The sequence below is a fragment of the Fukomys damarensis genome, unplaced genomic scaffold (assembly GCF_012274545.1).
Source record: "Fukomys damarensis isolate Sample0158 unplaced genomic scaffold, DMR_v1.0_HiC HiC_scaffold_17, whole genome shotgun sequence".
NCBI lineage: Eukaryota > Metazoa > Chordata > Mammalia > Rodentia > Bathyergidae > Fukomys > Fukomys damarensis.
The window spans coordinates 81,823,178-81,833,922 of NW_022900929.1; the positions used below are offsets into that span (position 1 = coordinate 81,823,178).

Sequence of the window (10,745 nt, forward strand, 5' to 3'; positions counted from 1 at the left end):
CCTTTTTTTTTTTTTTTTTTTGGTACCAGGGATCAAACTTGGGACCTCAAGCTTGTGAGGCAGGCAGCAGAGCCACTGAGCTGAACCCCCTGCCCAACACTCAGAGACAGAAGGGGGGCCAGAAAGTGGGCTGCCCATTCATCCAACTTCTCAAAGATGTTTTATGGGACAAAGCAATGAGAGAGGAAGATTCAAGAGGGACAAAACTGCAGGCAACTAGTAAGATTACAAGTGCAGTTGCTTAGGTAATACTGAGTAAATGGGGATCCAATGGGGAAACAACCATACAAGGAATGAGCAAGGATTTTCACTGGTAAGGGGTGGGTCAGGGATCCTTCTTAGAAGATCTTGGACCCCCAGCAATATACTCTTAAATGAAAATTAAAAGTTGGAATTTAGCATCCAGATGAGTGGAAATTATTTATTCAGTGAAACTCTGATTTAAATAAGTGGCATTATAAATATCACGTAAAGATCTGGGACTGAATGAAAAAAGAGCAGATTTGGAATTACTTATTTAACGTTATTTAGAAAACAAGTGGTTTATTCTCCAAGGGTGAGAAAACATCTGCAAAGGGAGAATAGTGAAATCAAACACACATTAACACCTCTCTTCTATACTGAAGATGGGCCTCCCAGAACCCCTGGGAAAGAGAGCAAGCCCATCTTCCACAACAGCCTGCGTAGGGCCAAGAAGGACCAGTTCTCCAGGGTGGTCTCAATGAGTCGAGCCTCTGCCTCCAAATCCCTACTCTGCTCTAGGCTGGCCCCAGACTCTCCTCCCGGCTCAGCCTCCAGAGTGCTGGGATTTCAGGCATGCATCCCATGCCAGCACCATTATCACTGCGCGTGGAGGTCGGTCCTCCCGAAACGTAGTGGTACAGCGACAAACAGAGCAAGAGTTACACATACCCACCTAATACATACTGTATTATCTGAGGGTTTTAAACTGAAAAGTACTATATTTCATTAACTTCCAGTTCCAGAAGTCCAACACCATCATTCTAAAACACTTACTATATAATATTCATTATATTTACTCCTGCCTAGAAAAACTTATATTCTGCTCTACAAGGTAAAAAAAGAAATTTGCAATTTAAACTAGAAAATACAATAAGGTTACAAGCAGATTTGTATTATGAATCATAAATAAAACTTCTTTATCCTGGGTGAGCCATGGGCAAAGGACTACTATTTAAATATCTTCTTAACCAAAGAGCGCTGCTCTCTCCCCCTGGAGCACAGGGACCTCACCGTCTTCCAGGGTGCTCTGGGTCACGTGCTCCGACATCTGGCTGGCCCCCAGCGGCATGTAGGCTACGATGTAGAACGTGTAGTTGCTGGCCGACTCCAAGTCACTGATCACGTAATGAGTCGTGTCGTTCCCAAGGACTACTTGATACTCCTCATTATTCAGACCTGCAGGAAAGGATCCCTGTTTACAGATTACGAGTATTCAAAATAAACTTAGCAAAAGCCTCTCCCTTGCTATGAAATTCTTGGTTCTCGGGCCTAACCTCATCTCTTTTATGACCCTTATGCAAAAGTCTTTCATGAACAGAAAAGTCTTTATCTTCTAAAAGTAACCACAGAAATGGTCTTGCTGCAAATTACTGGTCTGCATTTTTCCTAAATAAATCAAACTAAAAAGAATTAAATTTCTTTAACTCCGTTTCCCCTCTAACCAGAGCCTGTGGCAGGGATAGAGTCCAGATAACATGCAGAGCTCAAGCCGAAGGTCTGTGAATATAACCCTGTTCCTTTTTCCTCTTTAAACATCAGCGAAGGGACAGGAATGGAATGATTCCATTCTTACAAAACCAAACAGAACCCAAAGTTGTCCTGCAAAAGACCTCATTCTGCCCCCAAAGATTCTACTAAATTCGATGGACACAAGTCATTCTTTTATTGATACAAAAAGCAAAAGAACTGAGGGATATTGAAGGTGCTTAAAAAAGCTTTGTCCTACAGTGATCTTTTTGAGGAGAAAAAAATTCTCAGCAATTCTTAATAAAATATGCATGGCAAAGTACAGAGGAAGATTTGTCTTGGTGGGGCTTAATTCCTATGGAGCAGATACTGTCTCCGAACAAGGGCAGGGCCCAGACTGTTCACAACGAAACCCCTCTTCACCTCAGTCACCACCACTCTCCAAGGACAAGTCCCTTCCCCCACCTGGATTCATAAACAAAACAGAAGGCAAATTCCAGCATTAAGTTTTCCCACATTTCTGAATTAACTTGATAGCATTTTAATTAGACAAGATTACAGGCATTTCACAACAGACTGGCTAATGGCTGGTTAATTAGGAATGGCATAGTAGATTTCTGACCTCCCAGACAAGGCCCTTGAGTTCGAATTAAAAAGCCTTGTTCTGCCCCTGAATAGACCACTGTGCCGCCTGCAGAGGCGCTAATGAAACAACCATAATGGGAACAAGAGTGGGCTCCACCAAGACCTGCATTCCTTTTACCCCTAAATCACCAGAAAGGGAATTAACATCCTCCTATCACACTTCAATTCTTCTTGCTTCCACAACCCGATTTACATTTAAAATATTCCTCTCAAAACACTACTTCAAACTGAAAAAAAGAAATAGCAGCAACAACAAAACACCTGTCTCTTAACATCATTCTTTGGGCATTTGAATTTGTGCTTACTGTATACTGCAAAAAGCTAGGGTGTTTGTGTCCAGAACTAAAATCTGTAAACCTCTCCTGTGGTTTCTATGAAAAGCTGATAGAGAAATCTCTAGGATTTATAAGTAACTCTTCTTTGTCCTCTAAGGTTTTAGCCAAAAATAAGATATAAGGATTAAAGAACAAAAATGGAACTAAGAATTTTAAGACAGATTTGGGTTTTGCTTTCATAAGGCAAACAAGGTATCAGTAAAGAGTAAAGAGTATCTTGTTCAATATTCAAAAAGTTCCAAATGATTTTGAAAAACATTCAAAAGACACAGAATCCAGTACATGAAGAATTTGACCATGTTTATTTATCTCTTAAGAAGAGCATGCCACAGTGCCGACACTATTTTACTAAGCAGCCTGCCCATCACTGAATTCTTAAACCGGGTCTCAGGTAAGGAGTTTACATCTTGGCTAGCATGAGGTTCCTCTGTACACCACTCTGATTTTCAGTAGGCTGAGATGCACTGCCTTAGCCAGCACTCATTTCTAAACAGAAAAATCTTAAACTACGCTAACATAATATAAGGTACACAGGGCACTGAGAATGAAGTAAAGTACAGGCGACAGATTTTTTACTGAAGAGGTTCATGCTGCAGAATTTCAAAACTATTTTATGGACTATGCAAGACACCTGAAAACAATGCCTGGCCCCAGGGGGCACCTGGAAAGCAAATGTTATTGCAATGCGCACCTTCTGCTTTCATGTAGTGCACTGAGTAAGCGATGACCTTGTCTGCATTGTAGAGGGGCCTCTCCCACGCCAGCAGAATGGCTGAGCTGGACACTGTCTCTGCGTGCACATTGCAGGGGGCGCTGGGCCTGTCCTCTGACATGACCACCGTCAGCCGGGCTCGAGACAGGACAGACCCCAGGGTGTTCTCGGCCATGCACTGGTAAATGGCATCATCTTCGGGAATAATCTGATTAATTACCAGTTTACTGAGGGAGGAAAAAATTATGTCCATGAAAAATTCTAAGAATGACACTGCTAAACATACTCTGGTATTCAATGACAAAAGTTACTGAGAATGAAAAATGGTATAATCCACCCTTATTAAGAGTACTCTGTATTAATTACTTAAAACTACCCTAATTTACTTTCTGAGTTTCCTAAGTATTCATGATGTCCAAATCTTCTTTGCGGTGGGTGACAACATAAACTCCTTCTGCAAATTTGGCTGTTGGAGCTGGGCTGTGACTCAGGGCAGACCACTGGCCTGGCTGCACAAAGCCCTGGTTCCATCCACAGCACCACAAAAACAAGCAAAACACTTTATCAAGAAAGTGCTTTACTCCAGAATACTACTCAATTCGTCACAGAAAACCAGGTCAGCAACATGTTTTAGCTTTGCTGAACATAAATGAGAATGTCACAAGAATTCATACTTAACAACAGTGCACGGCCCAACCTGGAGGAATTCTCAGAGAATGAACTACTTCGTTCTGGTTTTCCCACTTGGTGTAAGAAGGAACCAGACCTCAAAGCAAGGTGTGCTAACTCTGATCATACCCACCAGGGCTGGAACCTGGGGTTGGGGAATCACCAAACTCACTTCACGGTCATCCACCACTTCTATCACCCATGTGTAAATAAAACACAAACTCCGGGCATGCCAGTGCTATAAACTTTAATTGCTTGTTTATTTAAATTTAGTTTTAACTGTCAAGTCTGTTTACTTGATAAAATCATCATTTTACAGAAAACTGCTAACCTGCCCACACAGCAGTGGGAGAGTCACGGCTCACCTGCTGTACATCTTAATTCTGCCGTTTGAGTGCATCTTCCGTCCATTTTTCAGCCAGGACATCTTGGGTGCAGGGATCCCCTCAGCCTGGCACACGAACCGAGCAGTGCCGGCTCGAGGCCTTGTTAAACTTTCTGGCCATTCGATAAAGGAAGGAGGAGCTATTTTCAAAGAAGAAAGAGAACATTTCTGTGGTGCCAACAGGTGTGACAAGGGTCCATGAAGTGTGTGCTGGTCCGGAGGGCATCTGCACGCTGCTCCTGTCCCCCAGCCTTCCGCGGACCCAAGGTGTGTGCACACAGTCCTCTCTCACCAAGCCAGCAGAAGCCCCGGGGAGTGTGGAAGAGGGACAGGTAACAACCTCAGGCTGGGTGTGAATATGTGGAAGGTGAGGAGAGCAGGACAGGAAGCTTAGGTAGGAGGGAACGTAACAGTATGAGTGCAAACAGCACAGTGACTTCAAGAGGATCGTGCTGTTACATTGTAACACGGGAATTTAATTTTCTCCTGACATTCACTGTTCCTTTATGATACTTTTCATCAACTTTCAGATCAGTGCTACAAAACTCAAGAAAGGAAGTGGTAGGCTCTGAGATAAAATGGCAGATGTGAAAATGTAAGATTCTTCCAATTATACAGTGAAAGAAAACATACCTAGGACAGTTACGGTTGCCATGGCAACTGTGAAGTTGCGGGTGCCTGGGGTGGTGGCCCTACACACGTACACCCCAGCATGGTGCAACCTGACGTCAGATATCAGGAGATTGCCATTTCCAAGCACTCGAGTATTAAAAACATCGATGGACTTGTGATCTGTTTCAAACACAAAGAGAACGCTTCCATTAACATGATGTAATATACAATCTGAAATTGCATCAAGAGAGGACTATCCAAGCCATCGGTCATGAGAAGTATAAAATTCTCCAGAGGAAAACATTCTTCATACAGCGAAATGCCAAGAGAAGATACAGAATTAACTGCCAAATGTGTTTTATCTAAAATGACATATTACCAGTTTAGTCTGAACAAAGTTAAAGGAATCCGAAGACTTTACCAAGACGGCTCCAAGAAATGATCGGCTTGGGATTCCCAGTGGCCATGCACTCCAAAACTATCGTCTGGTGGAGAGAGGCGGTGACATTCTGGGGCCCGGCTATGATGGTTGGAGTGTGGAAGGGTTTGGACTCCTTAGCTTTGAGGAGGAAACGACAGAATACAACATGAAGTTAAAAAGTGAGGTATAGACAAGGTGTGTTAAAACATCAGCTCTTATTCACTGTTTCTACTGAGATACAACTCATATTCCACGCAACTCACACACCTGAAGTCTATATCTCAGTAGGTTTTAGAATCTTCAGGTATGCAACTATGACTATAATTAATTCAGGACATTTTCACCACTCCAGGAAGAAATACAGTCGTCTTCCAATCACTACTTCGCAGGCTGATCGTCATAACCTGTTTTTTGACTCTCTGCATTCGCCTATCCCAGACATTTCATGGAAACAGAGCAATACAATATATGGCATTTTCTGGCTGTTTATTCTCACTTCACACATTTTCAAGATTTATCCATGCTGTTGTGACACCTATCTTCCTTTTTAATGGGTAAGAAGTGAATAATATTTAATTATACAGGTGGGAAGTATTTTAGCTAGCCATTCATCATGGGATGGACATTAGGTTATTTCCATATCATTCAGTTCTTTTTCCTTTTTAACTACTTTATTGAAATATGATTAATGTATAAAACACCATACTTGATGTATATGACTTACGAGTTTGGAGATGAATATACGTATACTTGTGAGACTATCACCATAATCAAGACTATAAACGTATCTATCACTTATGTCTTTTACTTTTTCCTTTTCATTTCAAAAAATTTTTATAGTAAGACAACTTAACATAGGATGTATCCTCTCTGCCATTTTTAAGCTGTAAAATATAGTATGGTCAACTGTAGGTCCTATGTGACACAGGACCTATTACTCCAGAATGCACTCATCTTGTACAGCTGAAAGTGGTACCCTCCAGCAAACACCCGCCCACTACGCCTCTTGTGGATACTGCTGTACTCTGCTTCTGAGCTTGACAATTTAGATACCTCATGAAAGGGCAATTATGTGGCATATTCTGGCTTATTTGACTAAATTTAGCACAATGTCCTCACATCTACCCATGTTACTTCATGCTATTGCACTGTATGTACAGATCACAGTTTTGGTATCCATGTGTCTGTCACTGGAGAGTTAGGTTTTCTCCATATCTCAACTACTGTGAACAGTGCCGCAAGGTGCAGGTATCCCTCCAACACGCTGATCTCACGCACACCCAGAAATGAGATTGTTGGACTCAACAGTAGTTCTGTTAATTTTCTGAGGCACCTCTGTACTGATTTCCACAGTAGTGCCACCAATTTACGTGCTGACAGTTACCCGGGTTCCCTTCCGCCACATTCTGGAGACAAACCTCACATCTATTAGAAGAGCTGTTACCATTCACTTTTGACTGAGGTTCAAATGTTTTTTAGTACTTTCACTAACCTTAGTAAGAATTCACACCACAGTGGAGCTCAGGGAAGACTGGAGGAAAAAGATTACCGTATTCTCTTTTTTGTACTTACTGTATTTTATGACTTTAAAAAACAAAAGTGAAATATTTATAAAACAAATAGTTTTTCTCAAAGAAGTTGACATAAAACAATTTAGCCTGGGAAAGTTGTTTCACAGACAAAAACGGCCATTTCCCAAGCAGATCACGATAAGGTGATGAGATGAAGTTCTGCCGCCGACACCGCCCAGAGGATGACGCTGCACGCGCCACCGTCAGCTCAGTGGCTGCAGACGCCGCCCCAGCCCTACCTGGGGTGACGGTGAGCACAGCCTCTGCACTCCTGCGCCTGTGGGCCACAGTGGCAGCTACACAGCAGTAGCTGCCCCTGTCTCCCGGGCCCACGTTGTAGATCTGCAGCACTCCTGAGGGCAAGGCGGCCATCCTGTTATAAGAAGAAATAGAAGTCAATTTCCTGCAGCATATATTTTATTTAACACAACTTATGCCAAGGATGAACATACTTTACTTTCTTTACAGAGCAAGAAGCAATACTTCAAAGGCCTTGCGACGCATCAGCCTGGGCTGGGGTATGGCAGTGTTCGCCGAGCGTTCACAAGGCCCTGGGTTCAAACCCCAGCACCCCCAAATAAAAACACACGATTTGGATCCACTGGCTTCATCTAGGTTTACAGATCTTTCAAACACCAATTATTCTGCACAGGAGGGTTTGTGAAATCTGTAACTAATTTTATAGAGTGTCTCATCTGACATTACAGATTAGATGGCCCACAGTCCAGTATAGTTTATTTCCAAACTCTTGATTTTTTACTTATTATAACCTATAGCTTCTCCAAGATACACCTGGATATAATTTTTTAAAATAAAGCACTTTCTTGAATACATTTTCCTATCTTAGTGCTCTAACATTTTAGAAAATGCTTTCTGCCTATTTAGGATTAGGGCAGAAACCAAACTTTTAGGAGTTACCACCAAGTTCTCGATCCCTAAGCCCCAACTACCATCAGAACACAAGGTGTGTGCGCGGGTGTGTGCACACGTGTGTGTGCAGTGTGAAGGGGCTAGGAGCAGAGGGCAGGCACAGGACAGGGCAGTGGTAGGCCCCTACCCTGGCACTGCTCTTCCCAGCACTGAAAGTGTCATCTGATTTCCTAAGACCTTGGCTGCAACCCAGTTACATGGGCCTAACGGGCACAAGTGGCCGAGGAAAGGAACAACAGGATGATCTGCATCCATTCGAACCCTGTGCTGGACAAAGAGTCACACCCACATGCCAGGCATCAAAGACTCCATTCTCTGCTGGAGTCTGCTACGACTTATGCAGTCAGCCCTGACGACCGCCGATGAAAGTCAGCCTCACAATGGTCTTTTTCCTCTCCACACTTGTATGAAGTTTTACTCTCCCATGCTGCCTCATTTACCTGTCCGTCATCATAGGCAGAGTCGTCCGGTTAAACTCCCACGTCACCACTGCAGGAGGATTTGATGAAATCTTGCATGCAAACCTCGCAACTCCCCCTTCCTGGACCTCCGTGGAAATCGGCTGAATTTCAAATGCAGAAATGGCTACAGGATAAAATTTGGCAAATCTAGAATGAGCATATAGCAGCTATACTTAGAAATATTTTTATGCTGGATTAGTTTCACCAGACTTGAACTGCTCACACATAAGACCAACCTGAATTGAGTAGTACAAAGATAATTTAGAGATTAATTTGGGAACACCACTGGGCAGGGGCCAACTTAGGGAGTCCGGTCCTTCCCCTAATTACATTCTAAACAACTTCTCAAGAAACTGGTTGTTGGAGAGAAGAGATTAATATAACATAAATGAAACAAAATAAACAACAATGATGTGTAGTACACACTACACAGTGCAGTACAAAGTTCAACGTCACTGTGTAGTGAGGAGAGGGAAATGAAGACTAGTCAGGTGAGCACCATTTCGGGACCTGGTTTTGCAGAGTCCCTTGGGATTCAGAGGAAGTGGAAAAATGGGACTTTCTGGGTTCGAGGGCACCAAAAGAAGCCCAGAGGCAGGCAGTGTGCACTCCCAGGAACCAAGAAAGTAGGGCTGCCGAAAGGAACTGCAAGTGAATGGCTCCAGAGAAGCCGAAGAGGGCAACGAGGCTGAACTAAACCTTGCTACAAAGGGAAGGCAGTGCCCAAGGCTTCTGGGCAGAGGGTGTTGTGACGGCAGCAAAGCCTGGGGTGGTCAAACCGGCACCGTCACACAAGGTGGCTGGAAACAGGGGTCTCGAACCCATGTCCAGCAGCCTGTTTCAATAGAACAACAGAGCTGCTCAGGGCAATGGGCACAGGGGCTCCTGAGACATCGCACAGAAAAGGAAGACCTGCTTCTTCTTGGACACGCACACTTTCCCGTGTCTGGATTCAGAGGAAGACGGCACTGAGCGGGCAGAACGAGAAAGAAGACAAATGGTGCCTCTGACGAGCGGGCAGGCAGAGGAACTTAGAGAGAGCTCTGGGGCTCATGCATTTCCAAAGGGGACAATCCCTGAAGGCTGGTGTTTGCCGGAGACAACTGCTCCGGGAGGTGTCCTCGGTGACCACGGCTCTTCCCCAGAAGGAGTCGGGACCCAGGTACAGTGTGATTTCCTTCTTTCCACGAGTCTCCAAGATTTGGGGACAGATCCCAAAGCTCCAGGAAAATATGCTCCTGTGGTATATCAGTAAAGTCAGAAATTATGAAGGAACTATAAGAAACAAGGGCTAAATGAACTTGTGTGTCAGCAGACCAGAAGAGGTGAGCAGCATGTGACTTCACTTCGTATGGAGAGGTAACAAGATTTTAGAGGAACTGGACAAGGACAGTCTACATCCAAGCAAGGTACAGGTCAAGGTATTCATTCACGTTTGTATCTCGAACAACGGTTATCAGTGATCCTCAACATCAAGCCCCTCTTGAAAAGACTACATTTGCTTTGTTTTGTTTTTGGTACCGGGGATCAAACTTGGGACCTTGCTCTTTTGAGGCATGTGGCGGAACCACTGAGCTAAATCCCTGGCCCAGACTACATTTGCTTTGTTCCTTGCTCCTGAGGTTCAGTGTCTTCCAGAGGCTGACAATGTGGACCCTGCACAGAGTGGACACAGAGGCGGATGTGTGGGAGCCCAGACAGAGCGGACAGATGTGAGCAACGCCACTGCACTGGGAGTTTCTTCTGGACATGGGGCTGCTGCTCAGCGACACAGCACTTGGAAGTCCTGAATTCTGGCCCCATCACATAAAAATAATATTAATGTGTTGTATTAATATATAATGCATCAGTACTTTCATTTAACATGAATTATCTTTAAGTTTCTAAGTTTTTTAAGGTATTATGAAGTGTGAGACACATAAATAAAAGTTCACTGGGGTTTTCAGTAAGGTTTTTTTGTTTTTGTTTTTGTTTTTGTTTTTTTTTGAGACAGGATCTCACTTTGTAGTTTGAGCTGGCCCTGAACTATGTAGCCCAGGCTGGCCTTCAACTCTCAGTAATCTTCCTGCGTCAGCCTCCCAAGGTCTGGGGTTACAGGCCTGAGCCACTGTGCCTGGCTTCAGTAAATTTTAAGAGTATAAAGAATGAGAGTAGGCCAGGCGTGGTGGTGCATGTCTGTAATCCCAGCATGGCTGAGGCAGGAGGATCGCTGCGAGGCTGTGAGTTCGAGACCAGCCTGGGCTACACAGCGAGTTCCAGGTCAGTCTCAACTACATAGTGAGACCCTGTCTCAA

The 10,745-nt window shown here is 43.9% G+C and overlaps 1 protein-coding gene across 1 annotated transcript in view; it reads right to left on the minus strand.

Moving 5' to 3' along the window:
• The window catches only part of Prtg (protogenin), a 97,229-nt gene that overhangs the window by 53,371 nt on the left and 33,113 nt on the right, over positions 1 to 10,745 (minus strand). Inside the window, exons 3-9 of the mRNA XM_010609089.2 lie at positions 8,431 to 8,575; positions 7,300 to 7,433; positions 5,490 to 5,627; positions 5,090 to 5,248; positions 4,437 to 4,596; positions 3,382 to 3,629; positions 1,255 to 1,419 (exon numbers count right to left, since the gene is read on the minus strand). Of these exons, the coding sequence (XP_010607391.1) occupies positions 1,255 to 1,419; positions 3,382 to 3,629; positions 4,437 to 4,596; positions 5,090 to 5,248; positions 5,490 to 5,627; positions 7,300 to 7,433; positions 8,431 to 8,575 (1,149 nt within the window). The remainder of the gene's footprint in view (positions 1 to 1,254; positions 1,420 to 3,381; positions 3,630 to 4,436; positions 4,597 to 5,089; positions 5,249 to 5,489; positions 5,628 to 7,299; positions 7,434 to 8,430; positions 8,576 to 10,745) is intronic.